Below are 17,500 nucleotides of genomic sequence, written 5' to 3' on the forward strand. Positions count from 1 at the left end.
GTCCGAAACTCAGAGTCTTATCTTGGCTACCGAATAATTGTCACATATTACATTTACAGATAATTTCCTCTATTTACATAATATCGAGGTCTCTTTCATTCTTTTATTATCTTACCAGTTTTATCTTTATATATGTATATATATACTCTCTTTCTCTCTTTTACTTGTTTCAGTCATTTGACTGTGGCCATGCTGGAGCACCACCTTTAGTCGAGCAAATCGACCCCGGGACTTATTCTTTGTAAGCCCAGTACTTGTTCTATCGGTCTCTTTTTGCCGAACCGCTAAGTGACGGGGACGTAAACACACCAACATCGGTTGTCAAGCAATGCTTGGGGGACAAACACAGACACACAAACACAGACATACATATACATATATACGACAGGCTTCTTTCAGTTTCCGTCTGCCAAATCCACTCACAAGGCATTGGTCGGCCCGGGGCTATAGCAGAAGACACTTGCCCAAGATGCCATGCAGTGGGACTGAACCTGGAACCGTGTGGTTGGTTACCAAGCTACTTACCACAGAGCCACTCCTGCGCCATATATATATATATATATATATACACACATTTATATGTATATATATTTATGTGTGTGTGTTTTTGTGTCTTTATTTGTCCCCTTCCCATCACCTGACAACCAATGTTGGTGTGTTTCCATATCTGTAACTTAGCGGTTTGGCAAGAGACACCAACAGAATAAATAATAGACTTACAAAGTATGAGTCCTGGGATCTATTTCTTCAACTAAAAAAAGCCCTTTAAGGTGGTGTTCCAGCATGGCCGCAGTCAAATGAATACACACACACACACACATGTCTTTATTACCCACAAGGGGCTAAACACAGAGGGGACAAACGAGGACAGACAGACGGATTAAGTCGATTACATCAACCCCAGTGTGTAACTGGTACTTAATTTATCGACCGCGAAGGGATAAAAGGCAAAGTCGACCTCGGCGGATTTGAACTCGGAACGTAATGGCAGACGAAATACCTATTTCTTTATTACCCACAAGGGGCTAAACACAGAGGGGACAAACAAGGACAGACAGACGGATTAAGTCGATTACATCAACCCCAGTGCGTAACTGGTACTTAATTTATCGACCCCGAAAGGATGAAAGGCAAAGTCGACCTCGGAGGAGTTTGAACTCAGAACGTAACGGCAGACGAAATACCTATTTCTTTATTACCCACAAGGGGCTAAACACAGAGGGGACAAACAAGGACAGACAGACGGATTAAGTCGATTACATCAACCCCAGTGCATAACTGGTACTTAATTTATCGACCCCGAAAGGCTGAAAGGCAAAGTCGACCTCGGCGGAATTTGAACTCAGAACGTAACGGCAGACGAAATACCTATTTCTTTATTACCCACAAGGGGCTAAACACAGAGGGGACAAACAAGGACAGACAGACGGATTAAGTCGATTACATCAACCCCAGTGCGTAACTGGTACTTAATTTATCGACCCCGAAAGGATGAAAGGCAAAGTCGACCTCGGCGGAATTTGAACTCGGAACGTAACGGCAGACGAAATACCGCTAAGCATTTCGCCCGGTGTGCTAACGTTTCTGCCAGCTCGCCGCACACACATACAGCCACAGAGGCTTATACACATGCATGTATGATGAGACAAAAGTGATATTTACCTTCTGCCACGGGATGAGGTTCACATCCGTAGTAGTTCGGTCCATGTGCAGCTCGTACTCCGTCACGACAGCATCCATATCGAGAACCCCTACATGTCTGTCTCTCTGGACAGCCAAGGCTATCTTGGCCCCGAGCTGCTGTTACACCATCAGCACAACATCCGTATCGTGTACCTGCACATCCGCCTATCAAACGACATCCCTCATAATCGGGACCACGGGCGAATGTTACTCCATCTGGGCAACAGCCATAACTGGAAGCAGCACAAGTTCTTTCAGGGCATCCTTCCTTGTTTGGACCTAGAAGAAGATTTGTGAAGAAACACGAAAAGAAATGAACAAATTATTATTTAATAAAATGATAATTCCAGGTGTATATAACTGGAAGCTATATTTGAGGTGCATTCGAGAAGATTTTTAGGAGTTGCAGTTACACCTGACCTAGATTATTGCAGATTTAGTACAGTAACCCTTCACCATATCATGGGTCACATATCATGGTTTATTATACAACCCTTTCGTTACCGTATTTATTTTGAGATGCTCTGTGTTTCTTTCAATTAATTTTAAATATAACAAAGAATTTAGTAAAATAACTTAGTTATCATTAAGCTAGTGTTAGGAACATAAATTGTGACCAAGGTTTGGCGGAAGATTTTAATTCAAAACTTATGAAAACAAGACATTTGTATTACAGAGCCAGAGGCTGTTTCGGCTGAGTTGGTATCAAAAGGATTAAAAATATCATGGTGACTTTAACCCTTTTGTTACCATATTTCTGTTGAGATGCTCTGTGTTTCTTTCAATTAATTTTAAATATAACAAAGAATTTAGTGAAATAACTTAATAAGAGCCAGAGGTGGTTTCAGTTGGGTTGGTAATGAAAAGGTTAAGGTTACATTGATTCCTCTGCAGTGGCCAACCCTGTATATTAATGTAAATACAGGAAATGGGTGTGTAAACCTTGCAATGCAAAATTTTGGTTTAGACAAGAAAGACATTTCAGGGGATAACTATGGCACTGTTCAAATGGAACAAAATTCTTTCACTCACGCCACGACACATCCTAAAAACACAGACTCTTCCACTCAATCCAAACACATCTACTAAAACATCCTACAACACTGTTCTCAGATCACAACACTTGCTTCATTAAATGGAATGGTGTTCTAGTAGTGTTGTGGTGTGTTGTTAGGATGTTGTAGTAGTGTTGTGGGATGTTGTTAGGATGTTGTAGTAGTGTTGTGGGATGTTGTTAGGATGTTGTAGTAGTGTTGTGGGATGTTGTTAGGATGTTGTAGCAGTGTTGTGGGGTGTTGTTATGATGTTGTAGTAGTGTTGTGGTGTGTTGTTAGGATGTTGTAGTAGTGTTGTGGGATGTTGTTATGATGTTGTAGTAGTGTTGTGGGATGTTGTTAGGATGTTGTAGTAGTGTTGTGGGATGTTGTTAGGATGTTGTAGTAGTGTTGTGGGATGTTGTTAGGATGTTGTAGTAGTGTTGTGGGATGTTGTTAGGATGTTGCAGTAGTGTTGAGGGATGTTGTTAGGATGTTGTAGTAGTGTTGTGGGATGTTGTTAGAATGTTGTAGTAGTGTTGTGGGATGTTGTTAGAATGTTGTAGGATGTTGTTAGGTGTTGCAGTAGTGTTGTGGGATGTTTTTAGGATGTTGTAGTAGTGTTGTGGGATGTTGTAGTAGTGTTGTGGGGGTGTTGTTAGGATGTTGTAAGGGTGTTGTGGGATGTTGTAGTAGTGTTGTGGGATGTTGTAGTAGTGTTGTGGGGGTGTTGTTAAGATGTTGTAGTAGTGTTGAGGGGTGTTGTTAGGATGTTGTAGTAATGTTGTGGGGTGTTGTTAGGATGTTGCAGTAGTGTTGTGGGATGTTTTTAGGATGTTGTAGTAGTGTTGTGGGATGTTGTAGTAGTGTTGTGGGGGTGTTGTTAGGATGTTGTAAGGGTGTTGTGGGATGTTGTAGTAGTGTTGTGGGATGTTGTAGTAGTGTTGTGGGGGTGTTGTTAAGATGTTGTAGTAGTGCTGAGGGGTGTTGTTAGGATGTTGTAGTAGTGTTGTGGGGTGTTGTTAGGATGTTGCATTATTGTTGCAGTAGTGTTGTGGGATGTTGTTAGGATGGCGTTGTAGTAGTGTTATGGTGTGTTGTTAGAATGGTGTTGTAGTAATGTTGTGAGCTGTTGTTAGGATGGTGTTGTAGTAGTGTTGTGAGGTGCTGCTAGGATGGTGTTGTAGTAGTGTTGTGAGATGTTGTTAGGATGGTGTGGTAGTAATGTTGTGAGGTGATGCTAGGATGGTGTTGTAGTAATGTTGTGAGGTGTTGCTAGAATGGTGTTGTAGTAATGTTGTGAGGTGTTGCTAGGATGGTGTTGTAGTAGTGTTGTGAGGTGTTGTTAGGATGGTGTTGTAGTAATGTTGTGAGGTGTTGCTAGGATGGTGTTGTAGTAATGTTGTGAGGTGTTGCTAGGATGGTGTTGTAGTAGTGTTGTGAGGTGTTGCTAGGATGGTGTTGTAGTAATGTTGTGAGGTGTTGCTAGGATGGTGTTGTAGTAATGTTGTGAGGTGTTGCTAGGATGGTGTTGTAGTAATGTTGTGAGGTGTTGCTAGGATGGTGTTGTATTAGTTTTGTGAGGTGTTGCTAGGATGGTATTGTAGTAGTGCTGTGAGGTGTTGTTAGGATGTGTTGTAGCAACGTTGTGAGGTGTTGTTGCAGTTGTGTTGTGGGACGGTGTGAGAAAAACCGTAACCAAGGGAAATAAACCCTATTTTACATGTTCTTTGGTTGACCCCTTCAAAATTAATTTCAGTTTTAGCATTTATGTCTGCAATTTTTTTTATTGTTGTTACTTAGGGAATTTGTCAGGGAACAGTTTCTAATTTAAATGTGAGTGGAAACTCTCCTACAAATGGTAAAGAGGATCCCCCATCCCTGATGAACCAGCTTCCTCATCAACAACAAGCACGCATGAAAAATGTATAAAGCTGCATATTCACCCCGAGCAGGTGTTCGTCGATCGTCACAGCATCCATAACTGGTATCTGCACATCCTGTTGAATAATAATAATTACAACAACAATTGTAATAATAGTAATAATGATAATAATGATAGCAATAACAACAATAACAATAATAGATGCAAGTGTTCCCACTGATAAAAATATATCTGTAAAAGAATTTGACAAATGAGGTACATATAATGACCTGCAAATTGAATACAAAAGAAGTGGCATCTTAAAGTAAGAACTGTTCCTGTTATTGTGGGTACCCTAGGTGTGATAAGAAATTGATGGCTTCTGATCTTGACTAATTTTAACTAAGTTTTATTCTGTATGTGTTTTGTCTTGGTGTAAAAGATGGGCTACAGCAAATATTCTGCTCAATACCACAGATTTGCTAATGCCCTGTTGCAGTACCAGGCAGTGGCTCTCATGGCTTCTGATCTTAACTGATTGGAAGTGTTATCATGTACATTGTTTTGTCTTGGTATAAAAGATGGCCTACAGCAAATATTCTACACAATACCACAGATTTGCTAATACCCTGATGCAGTACCAGGCAGTGGCTCTTATGGCTTCTGATCTTAACTGATTGGAAGTGTTATCATGTACATTGTTTTGTCTTGGTATAAAAGATGGGCCACAGCAAATATTCTGCTCAATACCACAGATTTGCTAATGCCCTGTTGCAGTACCAGGCAGTGGCTCTCATGGCTTCTGATCTTAACTGATTGGAAGTGTTATCATGTACATTGTTTTGTCTTGGTATAAAAGATGGGCCACAGTAAATATTCTGCTCAATACCACAGATTTGCTAATGCCCTGATGCAGTACCAGGCAGTGGCTCTCATGGCTTCTGATCTTAACTGATTGGAAGTGTTATCATGTACATTGTTTTGTCTTGGTATAAAAGATGGGCCACAGCAATATTCTGCTCAATACACAGATTTGCTAATGCCCTGATGCAGTACCAGGCAGTGGCTCTCATAGCTTCTGATCTTAACTGATTGGAAGTGTTATCATGTACATTGTTTTGTCTTGGTATAAAAGATGGGCCACAGTAAATATTCTGCTCAATACCACAGATTTGCTAATGCCCTGATGCAGTACCAGGCAGTGGCTCTCATGGCTTCTGATCTTAACTGATTGGAAGTGTTATCATGTACATTGTTTTGTCTTGGTATAAAAGATGGACCACAGCAAATATTCTGTTCAATGCCACAGATTTGCTAATGCCCTGATGCAGTACCAGGCAGTGGCTCTCATAGCTTCTGATCTTAACTGATTGGAAGTGTTATCATGTACATTGTTTTGTCTTGGTATAAAAGATGGGCTACAGCAAATATTCTGCTCAATACCACAGATTTGCTAATGCCCTGATGCAGCACCATGGAAAAACAGATGTTAAATGATGAGGATGATGATAACGATATATATATATAGATATCAATTTGTGTGTGTGCCTTTGTGTCTGTTTGTCCCCCATCGCCACTTGATAACTGGTGTTGGTGTGTTTACATCCCCATAAGTTGGAGTTGATTTGTTTGACTAAAAAAGCAGTGCCCCAGCATGACCACAGTCGAATGAATGAAACAAATAAAAAGTAAAAGATAAAAGATATTGCAAATGAATGGCTTAGACTTGCCTAAAACCGATCTAAGGTAGGTCAACACAATCATCATCATCATAATCATCATCATTTAACGTCCGTTTTCCATGCTGGCATGGGTTGGACAGTTCAACAGGGTCTGGGAAGCTGGGAGGCTGCATCAGGCTCCAGTCTGATCTGGTAGTGTTTCTACAGCTGGATGCCCTTCCCAACGCCAACCACTCCATGAGTGTAGTGGGTGCTTTTTACGTGTGCCACCAGCACAGGGGCCAGAGGAGGCTGGCAACGACCACGATCGGTTGGAGCTTTTTACGTGCCCCTGGCACGGATTGGTTAGTGCTTTTTACATGCCACCAAGGTACCAAAAGTGCTACATTGGAAACTAAATAGGGTCTGGAACAGTGGTTCTCAAATGGGGTCCATATAAGATTTTTGGGAGTCCATGCAACAAAATAGTAAACTGAGGATCCACAATAGAATTTTAAGGGCCCCTGAAAAAGTTTTGCTGTAGTTGTATCTGTTGGTATGTATTGCAAGAAACAGCTGGGTTGCTTTAACATTTTTATATAGTTCAACCTACACAAGTTAATGTGTGGAAAACAAAATAGGAATTTTGAAAGAAGTTTCTATAAAACTAGTTTTTAAACATTGGATAGCTAAGGGGGTCAACCAGAATGAAATAGTAATCAAAGGGGTCCGTAGATAAGAAATGGTTGAGAACCCCTGCTTTAGATGTATGTATTGGTTATGTATTGCAAGAAACAGCCGGGTTTCTTTCTCCAACATTTTCCATAGTTCAACCTACACAAGTTGATGTGTGAAAAACAAAATATGAATTTTGAAAGAAGTTTCTATAAAACTAGTTTTTAAACATTGAATGGCTATGGAGGTGGGGTCCACCAGAATGAAATAGTAATCAGAGGGGTCCATAGATAAGAAATAGTTTCCTTCTCTAACATTTTCCATTGTTCAACCTACACAAGTTAATGTGTGAAAAACAAAATAGGAATTTTGAAAGAAGTTTCTATAAAACTAGTTTTTAAACATTGGATAGCTAAGGGGGTCAACCAGAATGAAATAGTAATCAAAGGGGTCCGTAGATAAGAAATGGTTGAGAACCCCTGCTTTAGATGTATGTATTGGTTATGTATTGCAAGAAACAGCCGGGTTTCTTTCTCCAACATTTTCCATAGTTCAACCTACACAAGTTAATGTGTGGAAAACAAAATAGGAATTTTGAAAGAAGTTTCTATAAAACTAGTTTTTAAACATGGAATGGGGATTCACCAGAATAAGATAGTAATCAATGGGGTCCATAATTAAAAAAATTGTTGTGAATCCCTGGTCCAAAGAGGGAAGTAAGACGTGGTATTTTGATTTTTGATTTTTCCAGTTTCAGCTAATGAGCTGTGGCCATGCTGGGGCACCGCCATTTGTATGAGTACAAACTGCAGGGAGTGTTTTACACAGAAAACTGTAACTAGAAACATCTTATATAATTTGGTGATGCTTGTTTCAAAACAAGGTGACAGTTATACACACATATATATGAAGGGCTTCTTTCAGTTTCCTTCTATTAAATACATCTACAAGGATTTGATAAATCTGGAGCTATAATAGAAGACACTTGCCCAAGGTACCACACAGTGGGACTGAACCCTAGAACCATGTGGGTGGAAAGCAAACTTTTCTACCGCACACTCATGTCTGCACTAAGATATGTGTGTGTGTGTGTGTGCATATGTATGCACACGCGCACACACACACACATGCACCCCCCTACACTCCTATGTATATATAAGTCAACTGGTAATTTATAAATAAATAATTAATTATGTAAAACGTTTAATTATTTAAATCATACAAACCTCGTCTTCTTGTTGTAGGGCGTGGGGATACTTGTCCCCTATGATCACGGCAGGCTCTCAGGCAATCCCCATCGCTATCGAACCTGTTCTCGTTTCCTCCACAACCACCATACCAGAACTGTTTGCACCTTCTAGTCTCAGGGTCGTAGCCCCACTTCTGGGTGTAGTCAGAACAGGAACCGCGGTCGTGTTCTAAGGAACAGTGAGCTGCAAAAAGGGAACAGATGAAGAGACAAATTAGAGGCAGGGACAGTGGCTTAAGGCATGATGACTATTTTTTTTACATAAGGTAGAAAAAGGGGCTGGAGTGACAGAATTCAGAAAATAAGGAACAAAGGGAATAAAAGTAAGATCCCTATTTTCATTTGTAAAGGATTAAAAGAAAACAAAAGCAATTTATTTTTACTCAAAGCAAAGCCAGATAAAACCCCGCATGCCAGTCTGTTGAATAACACTACCCTACCTATGCTTTTGTACACAAGTTAACTGTAGGCTACTAAGAGAGAACATTAACCCTTTCATTACCAACCTGGCTGAAACCACCTCTGACTCTGTTGTACAAATGTCTTGTTTTCCTAAGTTTGGAATTAAAATCTTCCATCAAACCTTAGTCACAATTTATGTCACTAATACTAGCTTAATGATAACAAAGTTATTTTACTAAATTCTTTCTTATATTTAAAATTAATTGAAAGAAACACAGAGCACCTCAACAGAAATATGGTAACAAAAGGGTTAAAGTCACCATGATATTTTTAACCCTTCTGATGCCAACCCGGCTGAAACCACCTCTGGTTCTGTAGTACAGATGTCTTGTTTTCCTAAGTTTTGAATTAAAATCTTCCACCAAACCTTAGTCACAATTTATGTTCCTAAAACTAGCTGAATGATAACTAAGTTATTTTACTAAATTCTTTGTTATATTTAAAGTAATTGAAAGAAACACAGAGCACCTCAACAGAAATATGGTAACAAAAGGGTTAAAGTCACCATGATATTTTTACCCCTTTTGATACCAACCTGGCTGAAACCACTTCTGGCTCTGTAGTACAAATGTCTTGTTTCCGTAAGTTCTGAATTAAAATCTTCCACCAAACCTTAGTCACAATTTATGTCACTAATACTAGCTGAATGATAACTAAGTTATTTTACTAAATTCTTTGTTATATTTAAAGTAATTGAAAGAAACACAGAACACCTCAAAATAAATATGGTAATGAAAGGGTTAAAGTCACCATGATATTTTTACCCCTTTTGATACCAACCTGGTTGAAACCACTTCTGGCTCTGTAGTACAGATGTCTTGTTCCCGTAAGTTCTGAATTAAAATCTTCCACCAAACCTTAGTCACAATTTATGTTCCTAAAACTAGCTGAATGATAACTAAGTTATTTTACTAAATTCTTTGTTATATTTAAAGTAATTGAAAGAAACACAGAACACCTCAAAATAAATATGGTAATGAAAGGGTTAAAGTCACCATGATATTTTTACCCCTTTTGATACCAACCTGGTTGAAACCACTTCTGGCTCTGTAGTACAGATGTCTTGTTCCGTAAGTTCTGAATTAAAATCTTCCACCAACCTTAGTCACAATTATGTTCCTAAAACTAGCTGAATGATAACTAAGTTATTTTACTAATTCTTTGTTATATTTAAAGTAATTGAAAGAAACACAGAACACCTCAAAATAAATATGGTAATGAAAGGGTTAAAGTCACCATGATATTTTTACCCCTTTTGATACCAACCTGGTTGAAACCACTTCTGGCTCTGTAGTACAGATGTCTTGTTCCCGTAAGTTCTGAATTAAAATCTTCCACCAAACCTTAGTCACATTTATGTTCCTAAAACTAGCTGAATGATAACTAAGTTATTTTACTAAATTCTTTGTTATATTTAAAGTAATTGAAAGAAACACAGAACACCTCAAAATAAATATGGTAATGAAAGGGTTAAAGTCACCATGATATTTTTACCCCTTTTGATACCAACCTGGTTGAAACCACTTCTGGCTCTGTAGTACAGATGTCTTGTTTTCCTAAGTTTTGAATTAAAATCTTCCACCAAACATTAGTCACAATTTATATTCCAAACACTAGCTGAATGATAACTAAGTTATTTTACTAAATTCTTTGTTATATTTAAAATAATTGAAAGAAACACAGAACACCTCAAAATAAATATGGTAACAAAAGGGTTAATTGGTGACAACACAAAGGGCCGTAGAGAGATACATTTTCGTAACATATCAAAAATCAAGTAATGTGAGAATGAAGTGGAGTGAATGCTGTGACTATAGAACCAAAAGCACAAGTTCCACAGAGCTAGATATATGATAAGATTCACAGAAAACAGGTGGACCCATGTCGTTGCCAGGTAGTGTCTAAGAGATTTGAAAAGAGCCCTTAGAAGGCCTGCATGCTGATTAGAAGATGATTTAGTTAAATGAAAAGGGCTAAGAAGAAGGGTGCAATCAAGAAAGATCTGAAAGCGCATTGTGACTAGCAGTGTATAACCACACCTGCCAGTTTAAGTGATGCAGGTGGTACAGCTAAGAAGTTATATTTGCTTGTGACAGATGGCTAAGCTTTTCCAAAACTGAGAGAGGAATCAGAAAAATTGGTTTGCTGGTAGTTAATTAAATTGGTTTGTTGTTAATTAATTAAATTGGTTTGTGGTAAGTTAATTAAATGGTTTTTTGTCAGTTAATTAAATTGGTTTACTGTTAAATAATTAAATTGGCTTGTTATTAATTAATTAAATTGGTTTGTGGCAAGTTAATTAAATGGCTTTTTGTCAGTTAATTAAATTGGTTTACTGTTAATTAATTAAATTGGCTTGTTGTTAATTAATTAAATTGGTTTGTGGTAAGTTAATTAAATGGTTTTTTGTCAGTTAATTAAATTGGTTTACTGTTAATTAATTAAATTGGCTTGTTGTTAATTAATTAAATTGGTTTGTGGTAAGTTAATTAAATGGTTTTTTGTCAGTTAATTAAATTGGTTTACTGTTAATTAATAAATTGGCTTGTTGTTAATAATTAAATTGGTTTGTGGTAAGTTAATTAAATGGTTTTTTGTCAGTTAATTAAATTGGTTTACTGTTAATTAATTAAATTGGCTTGTTGTTAATTAATTAAATTGGTTTGTGGTAAGTTAATTAAATGGTTTTTTGTCAGTTAATTAAATTGGTTTACTGTTAATTAATTAAATTGGCTTGTTGTTAATTAATTAAATTGGTTTGTGGTAAGTTAATTAAATTGGTTTTTTGTCAGTTAATTAAATTGGTTTACTGTTAATTAATTAAATTGGCTTGTTGTTAATTAATTAAATTGGTTTGTGGCAAGTTAATTAAATGGTTTTTTGTCAGTTAATTAAATTGGTTTGTTATCAGTTAATTAAATTGGTTTGTTATCAGTTAATTAAATTGGTTTGTTGTCAGTTTATTAAATTGGTTTGTTGTCAGTTAATTAAATTGGTTTGTTGTCAGTTAATTAAATTGGTTTGTTATCAGTTAATTAAATTGGTTTTTTGTCAGTTAATTAAATTGGTTTGTTGTCAGTTAATTAAATTGGTTTTTTGTCAGTTAATTAAATTGGTTTGTTGTCAGTTAATTAAATTGGTTTTTTGTCAGTTAATTAAATTGGTTTGTTGTCAGTTAATTAAATTGGTTTGTTATCAGTTAATTAAATTGGTTTTTTGTCAGTTAATTAAATTGTTTTGTTGTCAGTTAATTAAATTGGTTTTTTGTCAGTTAATTAAATTGGTTTGTTGTCAGTTAATTAAATTGGTTTTTTGTCAGTTAATTAAATTGGTTTGTTGAGCAGACAATCCATTTAAAGATCTGGGTTCTGTGACTAAGATTCTGTAGAAATCTTTAGAACTCACTGGGCTATAATGTAATGGAAAAGAATATAACAACAAAACAATACTAACCACCTCCGGACATAACTGGAGTTGGTGTTGGTGTTGGTCTTCGGGTGCTATGAGAACGAGGGTGGGTAACAGTTGGAGTCCTTTAAGCGTGTGTATGTTTGTGTGTCTGTGTTTGTCCCCACAACATTGTTTGACAAATGATGCTGGTGTGTTTATGGCCCTGTAACTTAGTGGTTCAGCAAAAGAGACCGATAGAATAAGTACTAGGCTTACAAAGAATAAGTCCTGGGGCCGATTTGCTCAACTAAAGGCATTGCTCCAGCATGACTGCAGTCAAATGACTGAAATAAAAGGTAGTGATACAGACAACCCAATAATAAAAATAACTGTATAGTGATTCCAAAATATGCTCACCATTTTCTGCTATCACTCGGGGACGGGTTACCTCAGGTCTTGTTGGTGTTGGTCTTCGGGTGCGAGGGTCGGTAACAGTTGGAGTCCTGTAATTCCGACAAGCTTTCAAGCAGGCCCTTTCATCGTCGAATCTGTTCGTATTTCCTCCACAACCACCGTACCAAAATTGTTTGCATCTTCTAGTTTCTGTGTCATAGGCCCACTTTTGTGTGTAGTCAGAACAGGTGCCACGAGCTGGTTCTGCAGAGCAGTGTACTGGAAACAGGGAACAGAGAAAAGAAAAGAAAAAAAAAAAACAAATGAGAGGCATAGATATTAGATTCACATAAGATTTCAAATTTAAAAAAACCTTTAAAAAGATCAAAATAATGGGACGCTCAGGTAGAATTCTGAAATGGCTACAGAATAACAAGTGAAAGAGCAAATCGACCCTGGGACTTATTCTTTGTAAGCCCAGTACTTATTCTATCGGTCTCTTTTGCCGAACCGCTAAGTAACGGGGACGTAAGCACACCAGCATCGGTTGTCAAGCAATGCTAGGGGGACAAACACACACACACACATATATATATATATATACATATACATATATACGACAGGCTTCTTTCAGTTTCCATCTACCAAATCCACTCACAAGGCATTGGTCGGCCCGGGGCTATAGCAGAAGACACTTGCCCAAGATGCCATGCAGTGGGACTGAACCCGGAACCATGTGGTTGGTTAGCAAGCTACTTACCACACAGCCACTCCTGCACCTATGGATATTAGAATAACAAGTGAAAGAATAACAGTCTCGCTCACATTCTTTCAAAGTATTACCAAAAATGTTCTCACCATTTGCACCTGTGACTGGGGGCCTTGGTGTTGTCTCGACTGGTGGCCAGGTGCGACTGGGTGTTGGCCTAGTGTGAGGGTGAGTTAGGACCCACTGTGTTAAAACTTCATGAAAAAACAATAAACCAATACTAACCAATTCCGGGTGTAACTGGAGCGGGAGTTGATATTGGTGTTGGTCTTCGGGTGCGAGGGGTGGTAACAGTTGGAGTCCTGTAATTCCGACAAGCTTCCAAGCAGGCCCTTTCATCATCGAACCTGTTCGTATTTCCTCCACAACCACCGTACCAAAATTGTTTGCATCTTCTAGTTTCTGTGTCATAGGCCCACTTTTGTGTGTAGTCAGAACAGGTGCCACGACCTGGTTCTGCAGAGCAGTGTACTGGAAACAGGGAACAGAGAAAAGAAAAAAAAAATGAGAGGCATGAAGTTTATATTTACATAAGATTTCTAATTTTTATGGGGGAAAAAAAAATTTAGGGATTTTGGAGCATAATTCTGAAAATAAAACTGAACAACAATTTAAAAAAAATTTTCTGTTGCATGAAATTTTTTTACTGATTCTAACTATCTTTTTGGTGCTAATTTCAAATCTGTAATTAGTTTTTTCTCCATGCTCTGGTTTACTTGAAATTTGAGATGAATTTTTAATGTATTTATAGTTAGGTTTGACATATTTAGATACACATGTCCTACTTACAAAGAATTGACAATTGTGGTTTTTGAGATCTGACCGTGGCTTTCTTAAGTAGACATAAATGTGTGAATAATCCTGGTGGCTTCTGCTAAGTCTGTGACTCCTTCACACTTATTCCTCAAAAGCACGATATCACATTGTTTGTGAGTTGGGCTTATAAAACCCATTTTGGAATTCCCCTAGGTGACCAAGACAAAAAATTGTGCACCTCATGCTGCATGTCATAACTGTGAGGAAATGCTTTGTGACTGGACAGAAGGAAAATGAAAGGGGCCTGCTGTTTGGAGTTCCTATGGTTTGGCAAAAGCCCAAGGACCAGACAAGTGATGGTTACTTTTGTATGGGCAACAGAAACGGCATTGGCAAGAAAAATAGGCTTAAGATATCTTATCCCAATATTCCTTGCCAGTGCCTTTTGTATTCATCATTCATCATCATCATCATCGTTTAGCGTCCGTTTTCCATGCTAGCATGGGTTGGACAGTTCTACTGGGGTCTGTGAAGCCAGAAGGCTGCATCAGGCCCAGTCTGATCTGGCAGTGTTTCTACAGCTGGATGCCCTTCCTAACACCAACCACTCCGTGAGTGTAGTGGGTGCTTTTTACGTGCCACCTGCACAGGTGCCAGATGGAGCTGGCAAACGGCCACGAATGGATGGTGCTTTTTATGTGCCACCGGCACGGGGGCCAGGCGAGGCTGGCAATGGACACGAACGGATGGTGCTTTTTATGTGCCACCGGCATGGGGGCCAGGCGAGGCTGGCAACGGACATGAATGGATGGTGCTTTTTATGTGCCACTGGCACTGGGGCCAGGCGAGGCTGGCAAACGGACACGAACGGATGGCGCTTTTTACCTGCCACCGGCACGAGGCCAGTCGGGGCGGCGCTGGCAACGGTCGCGAAACGGAAGGTTCTCTTACATGCCACCGGCACTGGTAACACATCTGCAATTTCCTTTGATCGATTTCGAGTATTGGCCATACAAAAGTAACCCTCACTTGTGTGGCCCTTGGGCTCTTGACAAACCATTTAGACCTATTAAGCACTCTGAGACACTCCTGATTCCAGTTTTCCTTGGGTTGGCCTCTTCCGAACACAAAGCTAGCGAACAAAGTATGAAGATGATAATGAAGATCAAGAATTTATTTCAGAATCCAAGACACCTCTTATGGTACCATAAAATCAACACCTCAACAGTTTAGCCAAACAGAACTGAATGATTTAGTGGGTGATTTGGGATTCTCCAAGACTGTAACTAAAGTTCTAGCATTCAGGTGACAAGAAAAACATCTGCTTGACCAAACTGCAAAAGTTTCGTATTTGCTGGAGCATTTAATGAGATTTCCTTGAGAAAGTCTAAAAATGCTAGAGTTCCAAGTGAAAATTCTTGCCTGAGAAGGATCTGTTTGTGTTTTATTTTCCATCCTAATCTGTTTCACTCTTTTACTCTTTTACTTGTTTCAGTCATTTGACTGCGGCCATGCTGGAGCACCGCCTTTAGTCGAGCAAATCGACCTCGGGACTTATTCTTTTGTAAGCCCAGTACTTATTCTATCAGTCTCTTTTGCCGAACCGCTAAGTAACGGGGACGTAAACACACCAGCATCGGTTGTCAAGCAATGCTAGGGGGACAAACACAGACACACAAACATACACACGCACATATATATATATATATATATATACATATATACGACAGGCTTCTTTCAGTTTCCGTCTACCAAATCCACTCAAGGCTTTGGTCGGCCCGAGGCTATAGTAAAAGACACTTGCCCAAGATGCCACGCAGTGGGACTGAACCCGGAACCATGTGGTTGGTAAACAAGCTACTTACCACACAGCCACTCCTGCGCCTAGTTATCAACTATTTACATCTCTCATTTGTATATACTATATATATCTTCAACTGTACAACAGATGGCACAAAAAAAGAAAGAAAAGAAAATGATGCATGAGAACATTTATTTTACACAGTATAGGTGCAGGAGTGGCGGTGTGGTAAGAAGCTTGCTTACCAACCACATGGTTCCGGGTTCAGTCCCACTGCATGGCACTTTGGGCAAGTGTCTTCTACTATAGCCTCGGGCCGACCAAAGCCTTGTGCGTGGATTTGGTAGACGGAAACTGAAAGAAGCCTGTCATATATATATATATATATATATATATATATATATGTGTGTGTGTGTGTGTGTGTTTGTGTGTCTGTGTTTGTCCCCACAACATTGTTTGACAAATGATGCTGGTGTGTTTATGGCCCTGTAACTTAGTGGTTCAGCAAAAGAGACCGATAGAATAAGTACTAGGCTTACAAAGAATAAGTCCTGGGGCCGATTTGCTCAACTAAAGGCATTGCTCCAGCATGGCTGCAGTCAAATGACTGAAATAAAAGGTAGTGATACAGACAACCCAATAATAAAAATAACTGTATAGTGATTCCAAAATATGCTCACCATTTTCTGCTATCACTCGGGGACGGGTTACCTCAGGTCTTGTTGGTGTTGGTCTTCGGGTGCGAGGGTCGGTAACAGTTGGAGTCCTGTAATTCCGACAAGCTTTCAAGCAGGCCCTTTCATCGTCGAATCTGTTCGTATTTCCTCCACAACCACCGTACCAAAATTGTTTGCATCTTCTAGTTTCTGTGTCATAGGCCCACTTTTGTGTGTAGTCAGAACAGGTGCCACGAGCTGGTTCTGCAGAGCAGTGTACTGGAAACAGGGAACAGAGAAAAGAAAAGAAAAAAAACAAAACAAATGAGAGGCATAGATATTAGATTCACATAAGATTTCAAATTTAAAAAAACCTTTAAAAAGATCAAAATAATGGCTACAGAATAACAAGTGAAAGAGTAAATCGACCCTGGGACTTATTCTTTGTAAGCCCAGTACTTATTCTATCGGTCTCTTTTGCCGAACCGCTAAGTAACAGAGACGTAAGCACACCAGCATCGGTTGTCAAGCAATGCTAGTGGGGCAAACACACACACACATATATATATACATATATACAATAAAGGGTGGAATATAATTAATTCAATAAAATTAATCAATTTCACCTAGTAGATTTATCGGTATGGAAAAGACCATATTTGGTAAGGGTTATATACATATATACATATACATATATACGACAGGCTTCTTTCAGTTTCCATCTACCAAATCCACTCACAAGGCATTGGTCGGCCTGGGGCTATCGCAGAAGACACTTGCCCAAGATGCCACGCAGTGGGACTGAACCCGGAACCATGTGGTTGGTTAGCAAGCTACTTACCACACAGCCACTCGTGTGCCTATTTATATATATATATATATACATATATACGACAGGCTTCTTTCAGTTTCCGTCTACCAAATCCACTCACAAGGCATTGGTCGGCCCGGGGCTATAGCAGAAGACACTTGCCCAAGATGCCATGCAGTGGGACTGAACCCGGAACCATGTGGTTGGTTAGCAAGCTACTTACCACACAACCACTCCTGTGCCTATTTATATATATATATATATATGATGGGCTTCTTTCAGTTTCCGTCTACCAA

General features: G+C 38.9%; 1 protein-coding gene across 2 annotated transcripts in view; it reads right to left on the minus strand.

The window, feature by feature from the left end:
• LOC115226219 (papilin) overlaps window positions 1–17,500 on the minus strand; it is a 75,920-nt gene that overhangs the window by 22,310 nt on the left and 36,110 nt on the right. For both annotated transcript variants that reach the window (XM_036514904.1, XM_036514903.1), the window contains exons 14-18: window positions 13,270–13,337; window positions 12,436–12,690; window positions 8,144–8,350; window positions 4,664–4,717; window positions 1,663–1,962 (exon numbers count right to left, since the gene is read on the minus strand). In XM_036514904.1, coding sequence (XP_036370797.1) covers window positions 1,663–1,962; window positions 4,664–4,717; window positions 8,144–8,350; window positions 12,436–12,690; window positions 13,270–13,337 — 884 coding nt within the window. The remainder of the gene's footprint in view (window positions 1–1,662; window positions 1,963–4,663; window positions 4,718–8,143; window positions 8,351–12,435; window positions 12,691–13,269; window positions 13,338–17,500) is intronic.

The sequence above is a fragment of the Octopus sinensis genome, linkage group LG29, assembly GCF_006345805.1.
Source record: "Octopus sinensis linkage group LG29, ASM634580v1, whole genome shotgun sequence".
NCBI lineage: Eukaryota > Metazoa > Mollusca > Cephalopoda > Octopoda > Octopodidae > Octopus > Octopus sinensis.